Raw genomic sequence first — 27,709 nt, 5'->3', positions numbered from 1 at the left:
ACACATACGTCTAAAATAGGTAGTGCCTACTTGAAGTTTGTATTTTTAGATCCACTGCTTATTTTATATATTTTATATATATATGTTTTCTTTTACGTTTGCTATTGCTATACCATTCCCCAATAAGTTATCATTGCTTATTTATTATCTGTAGTGGTTAGAGAGTGAAGTTTGGCGCCGATAGACTACATTTAAATCAGGAATGTCTAATTCGTATTAATTGTTCCAGATTTAAATTTTCCAGTTGTTGTTTCAGCACTTAACGTTTCAAGGCGATGCCCTGTTTCGTGTTTTGTAGTTGCATGATGTGCGTGCTCAGTCGCTGTGTATTTTATACATTTATACGTACCTCTGTACCTTTCGGAAGTGTACTGAATGTGGCTTTTCCTGTTTGATTTTTGCCATTGCTTTCGTTAGTTGTAGATAATGCAGTTAACTTTCAAATATTTGTAAACTTCCTCTTGTGAGAACGCCGTGATTGAATGATTAAGGTGACAGAATCACATGCCGCCGACCTCTTTTGGTATGAAACCCAGGTTTAGATATAGATTTCTTTCATATGAGTAAGCCTTCATCCAGGCGTCTTATGGAAGATTGATTGTTTAACTTAGATTGTTACATGTGCTTGAGATAATGTTCTTATGGGATCCTGGGGTCTTCTTTCATCATTACGTTTCTAATTTCATTGATGATATATTGATTTTGCTCGTGCTGTCTGTCTGTCTGTTAAGTTTTGGCTATTGAACTTTTCATGTCGAAAACCACTTTGCGGAATTGAAACTTTAAATGTGTGATTAGTTTAGACATATTTATTTCAACATCAACATCAAGTTAGAATTTTAGAAGTACTACAAATACGAAAAGGATTAGAACGAGAGAAAACTTTTATAGTTCTTCCATAAGAAACATCTAATGTTTCATTATAATATGACATTATTAACATATTTTCTTTTTTACTTAGGCCAAGTGTAATATAGTATTTAACTGCAAACTGGCCAATACCACACACTATGAACCGGCAATTTATATAAGGAATGATAACAAAAAATCTTTTATTGCCTTGCTAGATCGCATATCTCTAAGGCGAAGCGGGCTAAGACGGATACATTCCGAATTAGTGGAAGTACCAAATAAAGATGGACATGTAGTCGAGCACAGTGCCAAAATTCCAAGGTGGAGGCTGCGATACCTGGATGAAGACGAAGGTGGTATTTACATGATAGTAAACTAAAGTTTGTTTCTTTGGTATAGTGCCCGAGGAAAGAAAGTCAGTTGAATATTCAAATATTTTTTTAGTTTACCTTTATATGTTGTTTCCATATGTCAACAATGCGTAATATCCGCATTAAACTGCAACTTTTCCAGAACACGGTAGCTCGTACTACACCTAGGACAAAAACATGGAATTTGTTCAGTACATATTTATTCTAAAAGTTCAATACCCGCATAGTTCGCTTATATTTGACCGAATAGTAATTTTGAAACAATATTGGTCCTTTGACCGCACCTTATTCAAATGCTGTTTTTATATTTCGCAGTATTTCCGACATTACACATGTATAACATAGTATGATACCTTCACATGACACAACTAGTCAAATAATTGTTTTGATGTGAAAAAAGTGTAAACGTGCACGTGTAAGCGTACAGAATGGGATATTCTTAAAAGTGTAGTCTTTAAGTAAGAAGGGTTTTGGGTTCGGTGGGTTATTAAGTAACGTACAAAATGCGGAGATGATGTCATGTTTTCGTTGTTTTGTTTTTGTTTTGTTTTAACTAGCGTTTGTGTTAGTATCAACACAAACTTATCTAATTGTACATTTATTATACTCGTCATTAGCGGAGACAATGTATAGCTTAAAACATATTATATGCTAGTAATAGTTTCCCTAATTTCAAATGATTTAGATATGTACATAATTAAACACTTGAAAGAGAGAATATACACTCACATGTAGGTTGCGTTAGCATCAACTGATTACATGTGCATGAAATTGATAGCTGAAAATAGGCTCGAATTGTGCACTTTTTAGAAGAGTTTGGATCTTTATCTGATACCATGTTATTATCTATATCGAAACATTTTAGATGTAGAACATACCTCTACCCAACCTTTTTATGGTTAATTATGGTCAGAGTTGTGTCCCTTGAAATTATTTATAAAAGGCATTGGTATACAAAACCCACCATTTACTTATTTATGTAATACAAATGTCCCACCATTTTATGCGAAATGTATGTCGGAGGAAATTATTCATCAGTCTGGATGCTAAAAAATAATGTGCATATATGAGTTAAGACCTTTGATTTTGTCAAACTATAGAAAAAAAATGACAACACTTTTAATGGTATATTTTAAGCTTGGTTTTTAAAAAGTTTTGTTCAGCTATCTTTTCGAAAACGGTAAGTAGTAAAGGACGTGTTCATGGGTTGTGAAACCCAATTCTTATGCACCCCCCACCTCCCCACTTCGAAGAGGAGGGGGATATTGTTTTCCAGATGTCGGTCGGTCGGTCGGTATGTTGACCAATCGGTTTTCGGGTGATAACTCATGTATTCTTGGGCCTAGGATCAGATCATGAAAGTTGATAGGAAGGTTAGTCATACTCAGCAGATGACTCCTATTGAATTTGAGATCAATAGGTCAAAGGTCAAGGTCATAGTGACCCGGAACAGTTAAACGGTTTCCGGACGATAACTTGAGAACGCCTGAGCCTAGGATCACAAAACTTTATACTATACAGAGGACCTCTCTTGATTTTGAGTCCAGTATGTCAAAGGTCAAGGTCACTGTGACCCGGAACAGTTTAACAGTTTCTGGACGATAACTTAAAAACGCGTGGGCGTAGAATCACGAAACTTAATAGGGAGATTGTTTTCTGACCAGCAGGCGACTCCTTTTGATTCTTAGATCAGTAGTTCAAAGGTCAGGGTCATATTGACCAAGAACAGGTCTACGGTTTCCAGATGATAACTCAAGAATGCTTCGGCCGAGGAGCCTGATAGTTTATAGAGAGTATGGTCATGACCAGCAGATGACTCCTATTGGTTTTGAGATCAGTATGTCAAAGATCAGGGGCACAGTGACCCATAACTGTTAAACGGTTTCCGGACGATAACTTGAGAACAAACGAAACTTGATAGCATGGTTGATCATGACCAGAAGTTGACCCATATTGATTGTGAGGTCAGTTAAACAAAGGTCAAGGTCACATTGACCAAGAAAAGTAGAAAACATTTTGCCAAATAATTAGAGAATGCTTTGGTCTAAGATCACATGTGATACGGAGGTCACTTATGACTGGTAAATGGCCTATAATTATTGATTTGAGGTCAGTACGTCAAACGTCCAGTGCACAGTGACCAAATAATTTCTGTTCCTTGTGCAGTTACTGAATGCATCAAGAGGGCATTTAGTGCTCTACGAGCTTTGTTCAATATTTCAGCCCATCTGTCTGTCCGTCTCTATACCTGTCAATGTCCTAACACATTTATCAGATTCTTGCCTTCCGCACAGTTATTTCAGTTTTTATTTATTTTGTTGGGTTTAACCTCGCACCGACACAATTATAAGTCATATGGCGACTTTCCATATAAGATGTTCCCTTATTATAAGCTTATCGTTTGCATGCCATGTTTTTAATAAGATTTAACCATTTAGTAAAACAATATTATGCACGTGACGTTTCAAATTCAAGTTTATCATGAGTCAAAGGCAAAAATAATCCTGTATTATCCGCAAATGTCTTGTTATAAAAGAAGATGTCAAAACCTTTCTCTATCGATCTACATGTGTACAATGTAATCGCGTTATTACGTTTGAAAAATGATTTTTCGGTTACTTAGAGCCGTCGTAATCCCATTTTGTTGTTTCCATGTCAAAGGCCAGGTCACCAATTTTGAAAATAAAATAACACAATGACATAGAATAAAGGCCAATGTTGCAATTTGACATTCCTATTCATTTTCACAAGTATTTAACATATTATTATTTATATATAAAGAATGCGGTATCCTATGTTCAGTTCTTATGGTATTACTTTACTTTGATTTCATATTGTTTTAAAGCCAATTGTATATGCCTCATTTGAAAATGAGATATATTTTATCTGTCCGCCTCAAAGCATGACTCCACATTTTGTCTCCATACATGCTTTTATTGAGCTAAATTTAAAACAAATGTCAATGAGAATCTATAAAACAAGTTGTTAGGTGATTAGAGGGGTGTTTTGGCCCTTGCATTAATTCACATTTTCATGTTCTTCACATTTTATCGATGATTAATACATGCGAAAAACATTGCCGCGATAATGTCAACTGATGCATACTTTTTTATTTAAAACTTGTCTTTTTGTATTCTGCCCCTTAAAACAAATTTCATTTCGTCGATGATAACATTTGAAACTCGTCTTCAAATATTTTGCGTGATGTTTTAAATCTTATATACGTAATAATCTGAGCATGTCGTCAGGTGTAAAGGCTGTCGTTGGCTTATCTATGGTGGCCAATGTTGGATGTTTCGTGACGTTGCGTTGGCTTGCGCGCGGTTTATGCAAGACACACGCCAACACACCATAACAAAAAATTGAAAGTTTTGTGTTATTTAGGTACGCGCGCTAACGCGACAAAACGAAACTAATAAATCATATGTTTAAAAAAATCCATTTCATGTAGAAAAAAATACTAAAGATTATGTAGTGCCGGGCAGAGAAAATGGTGATGAAAGCGGCATCTCATCCCTGGGAAGAAAATCACGAAAAGGAAAATGTACCTTAAGAGAAGTAGAACAGGCTTGGCAAGAAGAATGTAAAACAAAAACACCAACGTTTAATGGCAAGTTCATAATGATATTTAGTCTTAATAAATGCAGTTACTGCAGTTTAATTTAAACAACTAGTTGTATAAAAAACGGTGTCACTACTCATGTAAATATTTGATAAAGTCTAAATGATGTGTAGGAGGAATTACTATAAAATAACAAATATACAGACATTTTACTTATGCCGGGGATTGGGATTTACGAGGGGTGTTTTAAATTTCATTACCACTCGTTGAAACATTGTAAGCTATCGATTTTGCTTGCCAGTGTTTAAGAACAAATCTGCTATTTATTTTTTTTTTGCTTCGTTGCGTTCTACACGTCCAATGGATCTTTTATTTGGGGGAAGGGGGTGCGGTTGATCTAATTTCTTGCATGTTTGTTTTTATTGTCGCCGTTTTGTATAGCCGTATTCCGAAGATCTTATTTAATCATTAGTCTTTTTATCACTTGGTGTATGGTTTTATTAAGTGATGTATATTTTACTTTATTGTTTTTAAATTGCTAATTATAGAAACATTCATTTATCATAATACTGCAGCAACTAAACAACCAATGCGTTCTTCTACGCAACTCCTCGCTTGCAAGGATAGCGAACAGGAAATAAAGCATAGCTTGAAGAAATCAGACACACGGAAACAGAACAGTTTGGTCTTAAAAGAAGGTAGGCAACACTATGAGCGTTGAACTTTTGTCTACATGCAAAGGACATTTAGAAAAATATGCACTAGTTACTTTTAGTTTGTACGAGGCCAATACCAGGTACTATGTGACAGCTGACAGTAGTTATTACAACAGTAGTCATTACTGGTGGAAGATCAAGACTATATTACACCAGTCGAAATAAGGATGTTAAAGATTTCAAGCTATCTATGATAGAGCTATTAAATTATGCATATCCTTGAGCATATATTTAAATTTGTTCTGGGTATAATTGGAATACTACGAAAGAGTGACGTCATATGAAGCATTTTGGGGTAGATATTTTTTTTAAATTTTATTGGATTAAACGTCGCACCGACACACTTATAGGTCATATGGCGACTTTCCAGTTTTGATGATAGAGGAAGACCCAAGGTGCCCTTCCGTGCACTATTTCAACACGAGCGGGCACCTGGGTAGAACTACCGACCTTCCGTAAGCAAGCTTGATTGCTTCCTCACATGAAGAATTCAAACGCCCAGAGTGAGGCTCGAACCCACATCAATGAGGGGCAAGTCAGCAACTTTAACCACTCGGCCACGTAGGCCTCCTGGAGTAGCTAAAGAATGCAATGTTGATTTAGATTAAATTAAAAGTGCATGTTTGAATAAATACTTTTAGAGCCGTTATCAAATGTTATCTGAACGAACTTAGTAAAACACGTGCGTACAAATTACATAGTAGAAGTAATTTTGGAGTGATTTCATTGTAATACTAGAACTAACTGGTAATCTTTGATAATGTGTGTTTTGAAGAAAGTGGTCAAATCATGTTATGAAATCATTATTTTCATCATTATAACTTCAATTTTGATTGAAGCAAAACTTTAAAAGCCTAACATTCAGTGTAATCATTTTTATCTGATTAGATTTATTTGTTATAAAATGTGTCATATTAAATGATACAAACAACATAGCATTTGACAACACTTGTGAAATCACAGTTCATTACAATTATGTTATACGTTATAACAAGACAAAATATAATTATTACTGTAGACATAATAAGTATTCTACAATTTTAGTGTTTTAGTTTTAAATGAATAGAATCATATTTATCACAGGGAATTGAAGGTCCCTAGACAGACATATTTTAGTCCTAGGAATTAAATGAGAAATTCAGAATTTACAGAAATACCTGACTTTAAATGCATCTTCTTTACCCGAGTACTACTTGTATTTAATATAAAGGACTGACTATCAGCTTCTTTTTCTCCGAGTTATTTGAAAATATTAAGGACTGCGTGATGAGCAGACTGAAATAACTGAAATCAGTATATCATGTATATGTTATTAAAAGAACTTTGCTACAGTGTCTATGTAAGAAGCATGTTATGTTGTTACAACATTTGGTATTGTAATTAAATGTAATCAATTACAATTTACAAGGTAATTGTAATGTAATTAATTATAGTGCTAAAATCCATGTAACGGTTATTTTAATTCAATTGAACAATTCCCAGTGTAATTGTAATTGAATTAATCACACTTTAAAGTAATTAACCTCAGGTCTGTCGTTGAAAGGGTAATACATGAATCGGTTAGAAAAAGTCGAGTTGAACTGTTTGATGCTGTTGAAAAGAGTGGTAAAATGGAATAATTTTCTGTTTTCTCATATTTAAAAAAAATCCATTTCATGTAGAAAAAATCACTGAAGATTATATAAGTCCGGGCAGAAAAAATGGTGATGAAGGCGTCATCTCATCCCTTGGAAGAACATCACGAAAAGGAAAATCGACCGTAACAGAAGTTAAACAGGCTTGGTCAGAAGCATATGAAACAAAAACACCAACTTTTGATGGCAAGTTCATAATGATATTTAGTTTTAATATCTGCAACGGAATTTGGATTTATTTTACTAATTACTATTTATTAGTAGTTTAATCTAAACAACCAGTTGTATCTAGAGCGGTGTCACTACTCATGTAAATACTTGATAAAACTAAATGGCGTGTCGGAGAAAATACTACAAAATAACAAAAATACATACATATGACATATGCCGGGAATTTGGACGTACGAGTGGTGATGTAATATCGTTATCTTTCAATTTTGCTTGCTGGTGTTCAAGAACAAATCTGTTATTTCTTTTGCTTCGTTATGCTCTACACCTCCAATGGATCTTTTGTGGGTTTGATCTAATATTTTGAATGTCTGTTTTAATTGTTTTGTATAGCCGTGCTCCAAAGACCTAATTTAATCAGTAGTCTTTTTATCACTTGGGGTGTGGTATTAATTAAGTGATGTATATTTTACTTGATTATTTTCATTTTTTTATTAGAAGTATGTTTTACATACTTCATCACAATTGCTAACTATCGCCATAATCATTTATCATAATACTTTAGGTACTAAACCATTAGAGCGTTCTTCTACGCAACACATTGCTTGCGAGAAAAGAGTCTTATAAGCTTGACAAATAACGTTTCCGCCACTCCTTTGAACTTCGTGTATTTTTTTATTTCTTAAGAGTGTGGTAATTAAACTTAACTAAGTATGTTTTACATAATTCTTCACATTTGCTATCTATTACAATTATCATTTATCATAATACTTCAGGTACTAAACAACCAGTGCGTTCTTCTATGCAAATCATCGATTGCGAGGATAGCGAACAGGAAATAAAGCGTAGCTTGAAGAACTCAGACACACGTAAACAGAACAGTTTGGTCTTAAAAGAAGGTAGGTAGCACTGTGAGCCTAAGAGTTGTACTTTTTGGAAGGTGATTTATCAAAATCACCTTCTCTATGTAACCGCGCAGAATTAAATCAGGAATAGACTGTCTCACAACTATTTCGTATCAATCCGCTGTACAATATAGTTAAATGCGGAATAATTTACTACCTCTGACGTCATTAACGTTACAGACCGGAAAATGTGTCCTACTCTATCACCAAATTTGAGGCAGCCTTGGAATTGATCACAATCTTACAAGTACTCATGCCCAGTAATAATAGTTCATCATACTTTGAATATATACGAATGGCGCAGTAATTTACTACGAATAACTAACTATCAGCTGCATCCCTTTACTTCACATCTTTTACTTTAAAGGGGGTTTGAATGAATAACTGCATATATCACCAAAGTGCAGAATCACATTGATGATATGGTAAGCCAGATCAAATCCTTAATGTATTGGGTTTCTGATAATCAAAGAGCTGTTAGCGTGTGTGTCATTTTTAGACTGGATTCTTTTCATACACTTACTAGCATAAATCACCTTCCATTAATACTGTACTATCAGTGCTTTGATTTTCTACATGCAGATAACGTTTTGGAAAATCTGCACCATTTACTTTAGGTTTGTACCTGGACAAAACGAAGTCCTTTTGGACAGCTGATAGAAGTTATTACTAGTTGAATGTCATCACCAGAAAAGGCTTAAAGTAGTGATATCATCAAAACTGATTATTTTCAGTTGAAATAAGGATGTTAAGTATCAAAAACTATCAATGATACAGCTGTCAAATTATGCATTTTCCAAAACTGCTTGCCATATACTTATATATGTTCTGGGTATACTTGGAATTGGTTGGAAGGAGGATGTCCAAAAGCATTTCGGTGTAGCTAAAAGGTGTGATGTTGATTTGGTTTCAGTTCTAAGTGCATGCTTGCATAATTATTTTTTATCTGAATGAACTTAATGAAAGCATATGAACAAATTACATATTACAAAGTTCAAGTCTTAGAGAAAAATGTCTCGTAAGCTTGACAAACAACATCCCCCCGCTCCTCATTAGAGCTTCGAGTATTGTTTTATTTCTTAAAGGATTGGTTTTAAAACTTAACTTAGTATGTTTTACATAATTCTTCACAATTGCTAACTATCGTAAAAATCATTTGTCATAACATTTCAGGTACTAGACAACCAGTGCGTTCTTCTAAGCAAATCCTGGCTTGCGAGGATAGCGAAGAGGAAATAAAGCGTACCTTGAAGGAATCAGACACACGGAAACAGAACAGTTTGGTCTTAAAAGAAGGTAGGTATAACTATGACCCTATGAATTGTACTTTGTGTTTACATGCAAATATCATTTTGGAAAATCTGCGCTAGTTGCTTTAAGTTTGTACGAGGACAATACCAGATCCTTTTGGACAGCTGACAGTAGTACTTACTGGTCGAATGACATCGAAAGAAAAAGATTAAAGTAGTTATATCATCAAAACTGATTATTATCAGTTGAAATAAGGATGTTACATATTTAAAGCTATTAATGATGCAGCTATTAAATTATACAGTTTCCATAACGTCTGACAGCTTGCCAGATACCTTTATTTGTTCTGGGTATAAATGGAATAATGTGGAAGATGGACATCAAAAAGCACTTTGTGTAGCTAAAAGGTGCGATCTTGATTTGGTTTCAATTCTATGTACATGTTTGAATAAATACTTTTAGTGCCCTAGTCAAAGGTTATCTGAATGAACTTAATGTTATACGTGTGTACAAATTACATATTACAAACGTACAAGAGAGAAGTGTTTTATATTTCTTAAGAGAGTGGTTTTGAAACTTATTCTTCGCAATTGCTAACTATCGCAACAATCATTTATCATAATACTTCAGGTACTAAACAGCCAGTGCTTTCTTCTAAGCAACTCCTTGCTTGCGGGAATAGCAAGGAGGAAATAAAACGTAGCTTGAAGAAATTAGACAAACGGAAACAGAATAGTTTGGTCTTAAAAAAAGGTAGGTAGCATTATGAGCATATCAGCCGACTTTTTGTCTAAATGCAATTAACATTTTTGAAAATCTGCACTAGTTACTTTAAGTGTGTACGAGGATAATACTAGGACCTTTTGGACAGCTGACAGTAGTATTTTTGGTCGAATGGCATCGACAGAAAGAACTTAAAGTAGTGATATCATCACGACTGATTATTATTAGTTGAAATAAGGATGTTACATATTTAAAGCTATTAATGATGCAGCTATTAAATTATGCATTTCCCATAATGTCTAATTGCTTGCCATATACTTATATTTGTTCTGGGTATAATTGGAATAGTATGGTAAAGTGATGACAAAAAAGTACTTTGGAGTAGCCAAAAGGTGTGATGTTGATTTAGTTTCAGTTCTAAGTACATGTTTGAATAAATACTTTTAGTGCCCTAGGCAAAGATTATCTGAATGAACCTAATGAAATACTTGTGTACAAATAACATACTAGAAACGTACAAGAGAAAAAGGTCTCGTAAGCTTGACAAACAATGTCCCCCGCCAATCATTAGAACTTCTAGTATTTTTTTTATTTCTTACGAGTGTGATTTTGAAACTTAACTTAGTATGTTTTACATAATTATTCACAGTTGCTAACTATCGCAACAATCATTTATCATAACACTTCGGGTACTAAACAACCAGTGTGTTCTTCTAAGCAATTTCTCGCTTGCGAGGATAGCGAAGAGGAAATAAAACGTATCGTGAAAAAAACAGACACACGGAAACAGAACAGTTTGGTCTTAAAAGAAGGTAGGTAGCACTGTGAGCCTAAGAGATGTACTTTTTGTCTACATGCAAATAACATTTATGAAAATCTGCACTAGTTACTGTAAGTTTGTACGAGGACAAAACCAGGTCCTTTTGAACAGCTGACGGAAAACAGAACAGTTTGGTCTTAAAAGAATGTTGGTAGCATTATGAGTCTATCAGTTGTACTTTTTGTCTAAATGCAATTAACATTTTGGAAAATCTGCACTAGTTACTTTAAGTGTGTACGAGGATAATACTAGGTCAATTTGGACAGCTGACAGTAGTATTTTTGGTCGAATGGCATCAACAGAAAAAAACTTAAAGTAGTGACATCATCAAGCCTGATTTTAATCAGCTGAAATAAGGATGTTAAATATTCAAAACTATTAATGATACAGCTATTAAATTATCCATTTTCCATAAAGTCTAATTGCTTGCCAAATACCTATATTTGTTCTGGGTATAATTGGAATAGTATGGAAGAGAGACGTCAAAAAAGCATTTTGTAGTAGCTAAAAGGAGCGATGTTGAATTGGTTTCAATTCTAAGTGCATGTTTGCATAATTACTTTTAGTACCGTAGTCAAAGGTTATCTGAATGAACTTAATGAAACGCGTGTGTACAAATTACATAATTGAAACGTACACGAGAAAAGAGTCTTGTAAGCTTGAATAAGAATGCCCCCCCCCACCCCCCGTCGCCCCTCCTTAAAACGTATTTTATTTTCCTTAAGAGAGTGGTTTTAAAACTGAAAATAGCATATTTACCTTAATTCTTCACAATGCTAACAATCGCAACAATCATTTATCATAACACTTCAGGTACTAAACAACCAGTGCGTGCTTCTAAGCAACTCATCGCTTGCGAGGATAGCGAAGAGGAAATGAAACGTATCGTGAAGAAATCAGACAAACGGAAACAGAACAGTGTGGTCTTAAAAAAAGGCACGTAGCACTATGAGCCTATGAGTTGTACTTTTTGTTTATATGCAAATAACATTTTGGAAAATCTGCACTAGATACTTTAGGTTTGTGTTAGGACAATACCAGGTCCTTTTGGGCAGCTGACATTAGTCTAGTCGAATGTCACCAAAAGAAAAATCTTAAAGTAGTGATATCATCAAAACTGATTATTATCATTTGAAATAAGGATGCTAAATATTTAAAGCTATTAATGATACAGCTATTAAATTATGCATTTTCCATAGCGTCTAATTGCTTGTCATATACGTGTACTTATATCTGTTCTGGGTATAATTGGCATAGTATGGAAGAGAGACTCCAAAAAAGCATTTTGTAGTAGCAAAAAGCTGCGATGTTGAATTGGTTTCTATTCTAAGTGCATGTTTGCATAAATACATTTAGTGCCGTAGTCAAAGGTTTTCTCAATGAAAGTAATGAAACGCTTGTGTACAAAGGTACAAGAGAAAAGAGTTTTGTAAGCTTGACAAACAATGCCCTCAACCGCCCCTCCTTAGAACTTCAATATTTTTGTTATTTCTTAAGAGTGAGATTTTGAAATTAAACTTGGTATGTTGTACATAATTCTTCAAATTGCTAAATATTACAACAATCATTTATCATAACACTTCAGGTACTAAACAACCAGTGTGTTCTTCTAAGCAACACCTCGCTTGCAAGAATAGCGAAGAGGAAATTAAACGTAGCTTGAAGAAATCAGACACACGGAAACAGAACAGTTTGGTCTTAAAAGAAGGCACGTAGCACTATGAGCCTTTGAGTTGTACTTTTTGTTTATATGCAAATAACATTTTGGAAAATCTGCACTAGTTACTTTAGGTTTGTGTTAGGACAATACCAGGTCCTTTTGGGCAGCTGACATTAGTCTAGTCGAATGTCACCAAAAGAAAAATCTTAAAGTAGTGATATCATCAAGACTGATTATTATCATTTGAAATAAGGATGCTAAATATTTAAAGCTATTAATGATATAGCTATTAAATTATGCATTTTCCATAGCGTCTAATTGCTTGTCATATACGTGTACTTATATCTGTTCTGGGTATAATTGGCATAGTATGGAAGAGAGACTCCAAAAAAGCATTTTGTAGTAGCAAAAAGCTGCGATATTGAATTGGTTTCTATTCTAAGTGCATGTTTGCATAAATACTTTTAGTGCCGTAGTCAAAGGTTTTCTGAATGAAAGTAATGAAACGCTTGTGTACAAAGGTACAAGAGAAAAGAGTTTTGTAAGCTTGACAAACAATGCCCTCAACCGCCCCTCCTTAGAACTTCAATATTTGTGTTATTTCTTAAGAGTGAGATTTTGAAATTAAACTTAGTATGTTTTACATAATTCTTCAAATTGCTAAATATTACAACAATCATTTATCATAACACTTCAGGTACTAAACAACCAGTGTGTTCTTCTAAGCAACACCTCGCTTGCGAGGATAGCGAAGAGGAAATTAAACGTAGCTTGAAGAAATCAGACACACGGAAACAGAACAGTTTGGTCTTAAAAGAAGGTAGGTAGCACTTTTGGTCTACATGCAGATAACATTTTGAAATATCTGCACTAGTTACTTTACGTTTATACGTGGACAATACCAGGTCCTCTTGGACAGCTGACAGTAGTTATTACTGGTCAAATGGCATCGAAAGAAAAAGATTAAAGTAGTTATATCATCAAAACTGATTATTATCAGTTGAATTAAGGATGTTAAATATTTAAATCTATTAATGATACAGCTATTAAATTATGCATTATCCAAAGCGTCTAATTGCTTGACAAACAACGTCCCCCGCCAATCATTAGAACTTCTAGTATTTTCTTCATTTCTTAAGAGTGTGGTTTTGAAACTTAACTAAGTATGTTTTACATAATTATTCACAATTGCTTACTATCTCAACAATCATTTATCATAACATTTCAGGTACTAAACAACCAGTGCGTTCTTCTAAGCAACTCCTCGCTTGCGAGGATAGCGAAGAGGAAATGAAACGTATCGTGAAGAAATCAGACACACGGAAACAGAATAGTTTAGTCTTAAAAGAAGGTAGGTAGCACTATGAGCCTTTGAGTTGTACCTTTTGTCTACATGCAAATGTCATGTTGGAAAATCTGCTCTAGTTACTTTAGGTTTTTAGGAGGACAATACCAGATCCTTTTGGACAGCTGACTGTAGTTATTACTAGTCGAATGTCGCCAACAGAGAAATCTTAAAGTAGTGATATCATCAAGACTGACTGATTATTATCAGTTGAGATAAGGAAGTTAAATATTTAAGGCTATTAATGATACAGCTATTAAATTATGCATATTCCAATACGTCTAATTGCTTGCCATATACTTACATTTGTTCTATGTATAATTGGTATAGTATGGAAGATAGACGTCAAAAAAGCATTTTGTAGAAGCTAAAAGCTGCGATGTTGCTTTGGTTTCAATTCTAAGTGTATGTTTGCATAATTACTTTTAGTGCCCTAGTCCAAGTTCACCTGAATGAACTTAATGAAACGCTTGTGTACAAACATACAAGAGATATGAGTCTTGTAAGCTTGACAAACAATGTCCCCCAGCCCCTCCTTACAAATTGAAGTATTTGTTTCTTTCTTAATAGTGTGGTTTTGAAATTTAACTTAGTATGTTTTACATAATTCTTCAGAATTGCTAAATATCGCAATAATCATTTATCATAATACTTCAGGTACTAAACAACCAGTGCGTTCTTCTAAGCAACTCCTCGCTTGCGAGGATAGCGAAAAGGAAATGAAACGTATCTTGAAGAAATCAGACATACGGAAACAAAATAGTTTGGTCTTAAAAGAAGGTAGGTAGCACTATGAGTTGTACTTTGTGTTTACATTAAAATATCATTTTGGAAAATCTGCACTTGTTACTTTAGGTTTGTATGAGGACAAATCCAGGTCCTTTTGGACAGGTCACAGTAGGTATTACTGGTCGAAGTTCATCAAAAGAAGAGCTTAAAGTAGTGATATCATCAAAACTGATTATTATCATTTGAAAGCTTATTTAAAGCTATAATTGATGCAACTATTAAATTATGCATTTTCCATAACGTCTAATTGCTTTCCATATACTTATATTGTTCTGGGTATAATTAAAATAGTTTTGAAGAGGGACGTCGAGTATACGTAGCTAAAATGTGCGATATTGATTTGGTTTCAATTCTAAGTGCATGTTTAATAACGATGTTAAATATTTAAACCTATTAATTAAACAGTTATTAAAGTATGCATTTTCAATAAAGTCTAATTGATTGCCATTTACTTATATTTGTTCCGGGTTTAATTGGAATAACATGGAAGAGAGACGTCAAAAAAGCATTTTGTAGTAGCTAAAAGGTGCGATGTTGTTTCGGTTTCAATTCTAAGTGCATGTTTGCATAAATACTTTTAGAGTCCTAGTCAAATGGTATCTAAATGAACTTAATGAAACACGTGTGTACAAATCACATTATACAAACTACAAAAAGAGTCTTGTTAGCTTTACAAACAACGTTAAACCCACCCGCCCCTCCTTAAAGCTTTTAGTATTTTTTATTTCTTAAGAGTGTGGTTTTGAAATTTAACTTAGTATGTATTAAATAATTCTTCACAATTGCTAACTATCGCAACGCTCGTTTATTCAGGTACCAAACAACCAGTGCGTTTTTCACGCAACTCCTCGCTTGCGAAGATAGCAAACAGAAAATAAAACGTAGCTCGAAAAACTCAGACAAACGTGGAAATAAGGATATTACATATTTATAGGTTATTAGCTTTGTATCGGGAAATATGCACGAGTTCTTCGGCGGAAATATTGCGCGACTTTAGGAGCGCAATATTCTTCCGCTGAAGAACGAGTGCATATTTCCCGATGCAAAGGTAATAACATTTTTATTACACACGCTTCTACACGTATACATATTATGTAAATATCATAAATATGTTCAGTAGCCTGAATAGGATTGACAATACTGAACTAAATAGAAAAAATAGTGCAACAACACACACTGAATTACGTCACGCACCCGATATGAAATTCAGGCGTCAGTGTATGGAAAAATATTGACGTTTCCGGTATCAGTGTAACTTAACGGGGAATAGAAAGGAGTATGTAATAATTAAAGCTTTTAATGATACAGCTATTAAATTATGCATTTTCCATAAAGTCTTATCGTTTGCCATATACTTATATTTGTTCTGGGTACACTTGGAATAGTGTGGAAGAGTGACGTCAAAAAGCATTTTGTAGTAGCTAAAAGGTGCGATGTTGATTTGGTTTTAATTCTAAGTGTAATTTTGCATTAGTACTTTTAGTGCCCTAGTCAACGTTTATCTGAATGAACTTAATAAAATACGTGTGTACAAATTACATATTAGAAACGTACAAGAGAAAATAGTCTTGTAAGCTTGACAAACACCGGTCCCTCCACCCCTCCTTAGAACTTCGAGTATTTTTTTTATTTCTTAAGAGAGTGAGTTTGAAACTTAACTCAATATGTTTTACATAATTCTGCACAATTGCTGACTATCGCAACAATCATTTATCATAATATTTCAGGTACTAAACAACCAGTGCGTTCTTCTACGCAACTCTTTGCTTGCGAGGACAGCGAAGAGGAAATTAAACGTACCTTGAAGAAATCAGACACACGGAAACAGCATAGTTTGGTCTTAAAAGAAGGTAGGTAGCACTATGAGCCTATGAGGTTTACTTTTTGTCTACATGCAAATAACATTTTGGAAAATCTTCCCTAGTTACTTAAAGTTTGTACGAGGACAATACCAGGTCCTTTTGGACAGCTGACGTAGTTATTACTAGTCGAATGGCATCTACAGAAAAAGCTTAAAATTGTGATATCATCAATAAAATCTGTAAAAAGATCCTTTTGAAGCATAGAATGCAACGAAGAACAATAAAAGCAGACTCGGTTTGATTGAGCTTGTTCATGAGGGGTAAGACTGATTAGTATCAGTTGAAATAAGGATGTTAAATATTAAAAGCTATTAACGATACAGCTATTAAATTATGTTTTTCAATAACGTCAAACTGCTTGCCATACACATATATTTGTTCTGGGTATAATTGGAATTATTTGGAAGAGGGACATCAAAAAGCACTTTGGAGTAGTTAAAAGGTGCGATGTTGATTTGGTTTCAAAATTAAGTGCATGTTTGCATAATTATTTTTAGTACCCTTGTCAAAGGTTATCTGAATGAACTTAATGATACATGTTCGCACAAATTACATATTACAAACTTACAAGAAAAAACAGTCTTGTAAGCTTGACAAACAACGTCCCCCACCCGGCCCCTCCTGAGAACTTCGAATATCTTCTATTTCTTAAGAGTGTGGTTTTGAAACATAACTTAGTATGTTTTACATAATTCTTCTCAATTACTAACTATCGCAACAATCATTTATCATAATACTTCAGGTACTAAACGACCAGTGCGTTCTTCTATGCAACTCCTCGCTTGCGAGGATAGCGGACAGGAAACAATGCGTAGTTTGAAGAAATCAGACACACGGAAACAGGACAGTTTGGTCTTAAAAGAAGGTAGGTAGCACTATGAGGCTATGAGTTGTACTTTTTGTCTACAAACAAATAATATTTTGAAAAATCTGCACTAGCTATTTTAAGTTTGTACGAGGACAATACCAGGTCCTTTTGGACAGCTGGCAGAAAAAGCTTAAAGTAGTGATAAGTTAAGAATAATTATTTTCAGTAATAATAAAGATGTTAAATATTTAAAGCTATTTATGATACAGCTATTAAATTATGCATTTTCAATAAGGTCTTATTGCTTGCCATATACTTATATTTGTGAATAGTATGGAAGAGTGACAAACAACGTTTACACCCTCCCCATCCCCAGTCCCTTCATTAGAACTTCGAGTAATTTGTTGTTGTTTTGAAAATTAACTTAGCACGGTTGTCAATTTTAAAAAATGGCACAAATAAGGCTAAAACTAGATATCTATGCCTTTACAGTGCGGTAGCCAGTTACACTCTTATATAATGCTAATTATAGCATTGAAAGTACGTACGTATCTCTCTGAGAAGCAGACCTAACACAGCAATGATAGTTTTTAATTATATTCCAGGATAATTTTACCTTCTACGTTTTTCGTCACAATCATGCCAATGTTTATCTTATCCATATTAGAATGTTCACGTTCGTTAACTATTGTTACTGTTGCGAATTAATTTTCATTTCTTTTCATAACAGGTGCCCTTGAAAGCGATGCGCCTGTACTGGAACCAAGAAAGTCAAATGCTGTGTACAAAAGAAGTCTGAGCGGTACATTAAAATCGGGAAAACATATGAAAAATATTCCTCACTTTGTTAAATCTGGGTCCGAGATAGCTCTCGCAGAGTATTTTGATACTCTGTGTTCTACGAAGACTGTGCACGAGGAACGCTCAGTCGCTTCACCACCAAATGATCGGTAACGTTTTATTAACCACAAAGAGGCACAACCTAGTAAACGACTTCCTTTTACGATGAAAAGTTATAGAAAGCCAAGTACATGCGAGCAGTCTAACGAAACAGATAAGCATGTAAAAATCAACTTCGCATTAGAATATATATAGTACGAAATTAGTTGCTTCAGACTCCACTTGTTTTAGATATGTTATACATTTTTGAGAAAAATTATACTGACCAAACTGAAAATAATCCCTTTCTATTGATATGTCACGCATGTACATACCTTTTAGAACACTTCTTAAGTTAGTTTTGACTTTTCATTTTTATCTGTAATTATGTGCATAATATAAATGATGTATATTGTATGAAATATGAGAGCTTTTGTGATATTTTAAATATGTGATGATTTTTATACTTGTATATCATAGTCTCTTGTAATTCCGATTGGAATGGCCATGTACATTGTCCATGTCTTAAAATGTTATTTATAACCTGAATGTATATGGATGAGACTTTAATAAAGATAATTATATTATATATACCTTCAGCGTTTAGCAAATTACCGGTACTATATATTGCGTGTTTAAACGTTGACCTCAATTACTAAGTGCATTTCTATGTCAGGTGGGGGCAGGGGTAAAATATTGTTTCCTCAAAAACAAGCGCTGAATGATACTTCTGTTTTGGTGTTAAATATCTCTACGAGTTTTCTATGAAATCGATCACTGGCGAGATTTTTTGTTATATTTTTAGATCACTTTCCTCACATATACTTCTAAATGGTCTGTAAAATTGTTAAATTTACGTATTTATTGGTTCGATTTTTTCATTACCAAGGTCATAAATCCAATTTACTTATAGCTTTAGTTTTGAAAATTTGAACAATGGAATATAGTGCACAATATAAGTATTATACAAGTACCTCAAACATGATATTTATCACACCTTCAATATCATGTAAAGCCACACAAATAGTTTTCTGAATTTAGATTTAATGCCGGTATCACTCAGTTAAAAGAGATTATTTATTCATATAAATTCCAGAGGGTGTTAGACCCATGAGGATATGGTATGGTGCGCGACATGTAAACACATTTATGTACACGAGAGTCATATATTTTTATTGTAATTTTCATACTGTTTTTTTGTACATTTATAAGTAGTTTTAACGGTGGCATAGAGGGGACTTAGGAAATATTTTATTTATCACGTGCGCACGTGTCAGCACCACGTGCGCACGTATTAGCTACCACGTGCGAATGTGATAGTTATCACGTGCGCATGTGTTAATTAACACGTTTGCACGTGGTAGCTAACACATGCGCACGTGGTGTTATCACGTGTGCACGTGATAAATAAAATAGTTCCTATGTCCCCTCTATGCCACCGTGAGTTTAATTAAAAATAAAAAGTTTTTATTTTTCCATGTTCAGTCAATCCCTTAAGTGGTATTTGTAACATAGTGTCTTAGATATTTTGATACATAATTATTTTATCAAATTATGTAATATAAAATACAATATATATGACTGCCTGTTGCACGTGTTGTATGATTTTCACTGTATTCTGTTTTATCAATGTATGACTAATGTTTTGGTGTGGCGTATTCGCCAATAGTTTCCTGTCATTTTTATTGCTTTTCTTAACAAAATGCATTTTAGTGCTAAGGGAACGACTTTTTTTGTTATAATTTTTATGTGCATACGTATGTTCATTATATCTATATCTTGTTTTATCAAAAAGATAATTCTTACTTCGACAATATTATATTTTAGATACTTATCTGTATATACAATATTATACATGTAAGGCCTATGTATCTTTATGATCTTTAAACTTTCGCTATTTTAAGAATTTATTCTGTATGATAATTGATAATCGTAAAAAAATAGGTAAAAAACTGTTTTAAAAAGTTTATGATCGAACTATGTGATAGATATTGATGATTGACAAAATAAGTAATTTAAGAAACTACATAGCATGATACCAGCTGGGTTGAAAAGAGTTCTTGTTACTTTTATTGGTCAACAGGCTGAAAAATAATACTGTACTTTTTCTTGATTTAAAAAACAAATTCATTAATATAATTTGACATCTTGGTTGATGCAGCATATATCTAGCCATAAGTGTTAGGCCCGGTGTGCCGTTTCTCAAATATATCATGTTGCATATTTCCATAGATACGTGCAGTTGGTAGTGTTTAACGTTTAAACAAAATATACAATATATCCATAAATGAATTATTTCAGAAAAAAAACAAAGATATTCGTTAACTCCGAAATGTAACCTTATGAACGTATTAAACATCAACATTACAATCATGTCATAATTTGTAAATATTCCTGTCTACTTATACATGAACAAGGACCAATAAAGAATAGTGTGAAAGAAATCGTTCCTATAAGTATTTTATTCTTCCGTCATGTACATTGTGGGGGGAGGGGCGTTCTTGAAATCTGTTGAGTCTAGGTCATTGCTCCTGCCCGTCTCGTCGTGACGGTATTACGATAGGACTTTTGTTAAAAACAATGAAAAAGACCGAAGCCATTGAATTCCATTTAGTTTTTACCTTGCTCTCTTTGCGAGCAATTGCGATTGCTTTGGCAAGCTGAGAACCAGTGTCGTTTTGAGCTGCCGAAAGGAACTTTATCTTTGCGACCACTGAATCCTATGTCGTTGACTTGTTTATAATTATGTTTATGTCTGTCGGCTTGGCTTTTTTTTTGTTGGTCATGAATTTTGTACAATGTTTTAACAATAACACGAACTTTTAAAGCAATTGAAAACGTCCAATATGTTTCCGAAACTGCTCTCTAAATCCTACATGATTTCAGTGAACTTTAAATACAGAATGTAATTTGAAAGAAAATTGATCTATGTTTAGGTTACATAATACGTATTTAGTTTCTTCCTTACTTCAAATAAACAATTAAGACCTCATTTTCAGTACTTATCTTTGCAAATCCTCACGTGAAATTTGCTGTTTAGCAATTACGCAAATGTATACATTAATTTTTTCTCATTGAATAAAACTAAAACCTGAAATTCACAAAGAAAATCGTCTAGATCTTTTCTCAACGCAATAAGCAATAAGACTAAGCCAAAAAACTTATATGCCTCATAATACCATATTTCATCAGCATCATGGAACTACATTTTGGACTACTTCACATTTATATAGGGAAATCGAATGTCGAGCTGGAATTTTCAGCCAGCTAGACATTCGCCATTTATATAGGGAAATCGAATGTCGAGCTGGAATGTTTAGCCAGCTAGACATACAGCTCGGCATTCGGTTATATATAGCGAAAACCAGTATCGACCTGGAATGTTTAGCCAGCTAGACATACAGCTCGACATTCGCCATTTATATAGGGAAGTCGAATGTCGAGCTGGAATGTTTAGCCAGCTAGACATTCAGCTCGACATTCGGTTTTATATAGCGAAAACCAATGCCGACCTGGAATGTTTAACCAGCTAGACATACAGCCCGACATTCGTCATTTATATAGGGAAATTGAATGTCAACCTGGAATGTTTAGCCAGCTAGATATACAGCTCCACATTCGCCATTTATATAGGGAAATCGAATGTCGAGCTGGAATGTTTAGTCAGCTAGACATTCAGCTCGACATTCGCCATTTATATACGGAAATCAAATGTCGAGCTGGAATGTTCAGCCAGCTGGACATTCAGCTCGACATTCGTTTTTATATAGATAAAACCAATGTCGAGCTGGAATGTCCGGCCAGCTGGACATTCAGCTGCACATTCTCAATTGATATAGAAAAATAAGAATGTCGAGCTGGAATATTTAGCCTGCTAGACATTCAGCTCCACATTCGTCACTTATATAAGGAAATCGAATGTCGAGCTGAATGTCTAACTGGCTAAACATTCCAGGTCGACATTGGTTTTCGCAATATAAAAACGAATGTCAAGCTGAATGTCTAGCTGGCTAAACATTTCAGCTCGACATTCGATCTCACTATATAAATGGCGAATGTCGAGCTGTATGTCTAGCTGGCTAAACATTCCAGGTCGACATTGGTTTATGCTATACAGACTCGAATGTCGAGCTAAATGTCTAGCTGGCTAAACATTCCAGGTCGACATTGGTTTATGCTATACAGACTCGAATGTCGAGCTAAATATCTAGCTGGCTAAACATTCCAGCTCGACATTCGATTTCCTTATTTAAATGGCGATATCTTGCTGTATGTCTAGTTGGCTAAACATTCCAGGTCGACATTGGTTTTCGCTATATAAAAACGATTGCCGAGCTGAATGTCTAGCTGGCTAAACATTCCAGCTCGACATTCGACTTCCCTATATAAATGGCGAATGTCGCGTTGTATGTCTAGCTGGCTAAACATTTCAGCTCGACATTCGATCTCACTATATAAATGGCGAATGTCGAGCTGTATGTCTAGCTGGCTAAACATTCCAGGTCGACATTGGTTTATGCTATACAGACTCGAATGTCGAGCTAAATGTCTAGCTGGCTAAACATTTCAGCTCGACATTCGATCTCACTATATAAATGGCGAATGTCGAGCTGTATGTCTAGCTGGCTAAACATTCCAGGTCGACATTGGTTTATGCTATACAGACTCGAATGTCGAGCTAAATGTCTAGCTGGCTAAACATTCCAGGTCGACATTGGTTTATGCTATACAGACTCGAATGTCGAGCTAAATATCTAGCTGGCTAAACATTCCAGCTCGACATTCGATTTCCTTATTTAAATGGCGATATCTTGCTGTATGTCTAGTTGGCTAAACATTCCAGGTCGACATTGGTTTTCGCTATATAAAAACGATTGCCGAGCTGAATGTCTAGCTGGCTAAACATTCCAGCTCGACATTCGACTTCCCTATATAAATGGCGAATGTCGCGTTGTATGTCTAGCTGGCTAAACATTCCAGGTCGACCTTGGTTTTCGCTATATGAAAACGAATGTGGAGCTGAATGTTTAGCTGGCTGAACATTCTAGCTCGACATTAAATTTTCCTATATAAACGGCGAATGTCGATTGTCTAGCCAACGTCCTACACATTCCTTTAGAAGTCTTGTTTGGCGTGTTCTTACCAAAGCAAAATACAGAGTGAACAAATCTGATAAGATTAAAACTGCAGTTACAGAAGTAAGCCTATCAAATTCTAATACATGAAGACCAATAGATTTAAACTAAATAATAATTATACTTAGTCTAGTAATATGTCTGGGTGGTCGGATAGCTCAGTGGTTTGCACACTGGCCTTCCAATCCTGAGGTCGAGGTTCGATCCCCGGCAGCTACTCGGGAATTTTCAGAAACGCTTTGCAGTGTTTCCCACCCAACTAGAGGTGTACTGGTCAGGAACCCAGGCAATCCTTGCGTGTATCAGTGCTATACACCGGGCACGTTAAAGAACCAGGCTGTCTATTCGAAACGAGCTAGGCTAAGTTAGCCGGACAAGCCTGTATCTGATTTCTGATCTCTCTGTCGTGGGGGCTTTGTCTCACTCTGTCCCTCTGGTCAGATTGCTCTGTGTCTTTACTAGTAGAGGATGAATTATGCGCCCTGTGTGGTTGCGTTTGAACTATGTAAAGCGCCTTTGAGCGTGAAATTGATCATGAAAAGGGCGCTATATAAATCTGGTATAATAATAATAATAATAATAATAATAATGTCTGACCAATATACTGATAATAAACCAGAATGAAGGTTTCCCTTGTATACCTTACATAAACACTGTATGGTACTCAAAGAAACTAAGGTAGGTGTTTATACATTAAGATTTACAAACATTGTTGTCATACAGAGTAATTATAACATTACTATAATAATAAAAAAATTTGAAGCATAGACCAAAGAAATAAATGTCAAGCGAGGGACGTAAAGTCGGTGTATTAAAGAGTAGGAGCGAAATACGAGGGATGTTCAATAAATACCCAGAAAAGTGCTTTCATTTCTTCATATGCCATGAAATATCAATGAAACTGTTATGTGGCGTCATCTGGTCCAATTTAGGCTCTTTTTCTATTTTGTATTAATTTTGCTAAAATATTCCTTGCCACTTACTTATTTTTCAAGCTACCTTTTCTTAAATAGGCTGAATATTAACGTGAAATGTAAACGTTACGAAAATAACGTCAAATCATAAATATGACATCATGAAAATGTTTGGCAGGCATATTGGGTTGACCATTGCTTGAAAAATCAGTGTTGAACGGAGACATGAGATAACATTTGGTGTTTTAAATAAAAATTCAAGGCAATAATCAGAAGGCAATAACGTTCAGTCATGTTTTGAAAATTAAAGAGCTGTGCATCACAGTTCAGTGTCCCATTCCAACAATATACGGCAGGAATGAACAGTTTTTATTTGTTCACAGGAAGTTGTAGAAATGCGTTAAATGGCGTGAAACATTGAACCACTGGTAATCACGAGTTGTATTGATCAATCATGTGTGATATGACAGCGTTTTAATGACTTTGGGCCGCTCTAGAGGTAGTAACGTTGCCTTAGAGACGATAAATAACTAATGGGCATGTTCTGAAATTGTAAGTGAAGTACTCTCATTTATCATGCACTTATCCATCATATATTCAAATTTTATCAAAATAAGACAAGAAATAAAGATATAAGAGCACTTTTCCAGATATTTTCAACACCCCTCGTAGAAAAAAAACAAGGAAGAATATCCAACAGGAAAAGCCACGTTGTAAAAACGCAGCCTCCCCAAACGCAAACCCAGCATGCGGACGCGCACACAATCAACACACACACCTACGCACACATACACACATAGCAAACACACAAGGACAAAACAAACAAATAAAACACTAATTCGCGCATTTTCGCTCCACGACCTTATCATTATTTGTCTTAAAGTTCGTCCTTTCGCTCGTTAGCTTCTTTTTTCAAGTACTTTTTAGTGTTCCATTCTTCCTAGTTCTAATATACATTTCACATACTTTATAATTTATTAAAGCAAGAGAGAATGCGCAAACATTGAAACCTCTTGATTCATCGATTTTGTCTTCTTAAAGTCACTTGAACTAGACTTTAGTCCATATATCGTTATATTGACACAATGCAAGGTAACGAAAACTGTGTAATGTAGTGGATCCGTAATGACAACAGGACACTTCCTTGTTTAATGTAGTGGATCAGTAATGACAACAGGGCACTTCCGTGTTTAATGTAGTGGCTCCGTAATGACAACAGGTCACTTCCGTGTTGGATTAATTTACGTATACTCCGCATGCGATTTCGACATTCTTCGGTATTAACGAAAAACAAGGTGCTCGTAAGAGGTACATTATCGTTCGAAGAATGTCGAAACGCCAAACACGCATATGTGAGCGCACCGAAATTACCGATCCGCTTTGCAGGTATATGGGCTGAACTATGGTCCACCTAATTCATATATCTTCTTTCCTTCAATCTGCTTGTGAACATAAACTACTGAGATTACTCTTCTATACACTACATGAAACTTCTACCGTCCCTCAGTATTTTGCCAATGTCCTTCGTGTTACAAAAAGCACAGTGATGAAATTTCTCACAGACTTAACAATTTGTGGTCAATATCATAATGGAATTTCAACAAAATAAGACAATGCTTTAATATTATTTTGATATTTTTACTACATCAACCCAATTTTTAAAAAGTCACAAATATACATACTAAAGTATAGAAATCACCAAAGAATTTTGTTAAGATGCAGTAACATTATGACAACAGCAAATGACTGCTTTAAATCCATGAAAAGTGAGAACACTGAAAGTGACTAGTGGTGCAAACATAAAATGCTTGCAATATATTCTCATTAATAACTAAAACTAATGTGTAGAAGGTAGTATACCGTTGCAACGCTCTTGAAATAATGCAGAAAAGTTACATTCTTCTTGCATTTGTACCAATATCTAACTTTTGTTTTCACCCACTTTTTCAGTGTCTTAATATACGTTCTATGCCAAACTTTGTGGACATGAGCATGTTGAAAATTTTCACCCAGACTGTGAGCGAGTAGCTTTAATCTATTCAAGGGATACAAAATGCTCTTAACCTCACAACGGATAATATTCTGCAAGTGTTTCTCAGTAAATAATCAGATTTGTACCGCGAAATATGCATGGGTTCTGCAGTCAATATCTTGCGCGATATTACAGGCGCATTATCAATCCGCGAATAATAAGAACGAGGTTATCTTTCACGATGCAACGCTAAACATCTTTGTGTTGCATATTCTTTTTACTTATAAAAAATAATGATGTTTGGCTATAGTAAATTTCAAAATGATATAACGCATCCACGTTAATATTGAAACTATTTCAATTAAAAACAGCTAAATATATCAATATATCAGTATATCATAATTTTAAATTTCATAAATTTGATACGTTCAACGTGTACCTATAATGTAACTTTTGATTTAAGACCCACCAAACCTTGTAATCTGCTTTCTCCTCCCACATGAACTTCGTAAAAATAATACTGGTACAATACAGATAAACTACAAGGTGACAATGTAGGCCCTTCCTGAAATAATGTGCTTTCATAACTTCATCTGCAAACGTACTCAGTCAGTTTATTTTTCAGTATAGTTTTTCAAAATATACATGAATGTAGAATCAAAGTGTGGTCTAAACTCAATACACTACTACTGAGTATGCTTATTACTAACTTCATTCAAGCCCGCCCGCTTAGCTCAATGGGGAGAGCACAGATCTACGGATCGCGGAGTGGCGAGTTCGAGCCCTGGGCGAGGCGTATGTTCTCCGTGACTATTTGATAAAGACATTGCGCCTGAAATCATTCGTCCTCTACCTCTGATTCATGTAGGGAAGTTGGCAGTTACTTGCGGAGAACAGGTTTGTACTGGTACAGAATCCAAGAACGCTGGTTAGGTTAACTGCCCGCTGTTACATAACTGAAATACTGTTGAAAAACGCGTTAAACCAAAACAAACAAAACTAACATCATTCAGTAAAGTGTTTAGACATTAAACAAATTGTCTTGTCCTTATATACGCCACTGTCACATTGTAATTTGAAACTTGTATTTTAAGTAGCTCTAGGTACTTGCACTTTTTCATGCAAGTCATGTATAATTACTAAAATGGGAATACAAAATAATACAGTTATTCTGTAGCGCTTCTTTAAAGGAACGTTACGGTTAAATTTATATACTTCTGAAAGTTATCGGTGATATGTTTGATTACAATCAAATAACCAGTAACCATTGTGTCCAATTTTTAATCAAATTTGTCAACATCTGGCAGAGATACAAACAAAACATACAGATGTGATTGAGTGTA

The 27,709-nt window shown here is 34.7% G+C and overlaps 1 protein-coding gene across 4 annotated transcripts in view; it reads left to right on the top strand.

The window, feature by feature from the left end:
* The window catches only part of LOC123564470 (uncharacterized), a 50,646-nt gene extending 29,309 nt beyond the window's left edge, over positions 1-21,337 (top strand). For 2 of the 4 annotated variants that reach the window (XM_045358094.2, XM_045358097.2), the window contains 15 exons: positions 1,068-1,205; positions 4,675-4,833; positions 5,361-5,483; positions 7,163-7,321; positions 8,080-8,202; positions 9,382-9,504; positions 10,090-10,212; positions 11,816-11,938; positions 12,588-12,710; positions 13,360-13,482; positions 13,891-14,013; positions 14,665-14,787; positions 16,524-16,646; positions 17,401-17,523; positions 18,197-21,337. In XM_045358094.2, the coding sequence (XP_045214029.2) occupies positions 1,068-1,205; positions 4,675-4,833; positions 5,361-5,483; positions 7,163-7,321; positions 8,080-8,202; positions 9,382-9,504; positions 10,090-10,212; positions 11,816-11,938; positions 12,588-12,710; positions 13,360-13,482; positions 13,891-14,013; positions 14,665-14,787; positions 16,524-16,646; positions 17,401-17,523; positions 18,197-18,420 (2,033 nt within the window). In that variant the 3' untranslated portion in view covers positions 18,421-21,337. The remainder of the gene's footprint in view (positions 1-1,067; positions 1,206-4,674; positions 4,834-5,360; positions 5,484-7,162; positions 7,322-8,079; positions 8,203-9,381; positions 9,505-10,089; positions 10,213-11,815; positions 11,939-12,587; positions 12,711-13,359; positions 13,483-13,890; positions 14,014-14,664; positions 14,788-16,523; positions 16,647-17,400; positions 17,524-18,196) is intronic. The other 2 variants (XM_045358096.2, XM_045358099.2) reach the window with 2 other exon arrangements.
* The last annotated feature ends 6,372 nt before the right edge of the window (positions 21,338-27,709 follow it).

Source organism: Mercenaria mercenaria, chromosome 2 (genome assembly GCF_021730395.1).
Source record: "Mercenaria mercenaria strain notata chromosome 2, MADL_Memer_1, whole genome shotgun sequence".
Lineage (NCBI taxonomy): Eukaryota > Metazoa > Mollusca > Bivalvia > Venerida > Veneridae > Mercenaria > Mercenaria mercenaria.
The sequence above is the reverse complement of the archived record's forward strand: the minus strand, read 5'-3'. Positions and strand labels throughout refer to the sequence as shown.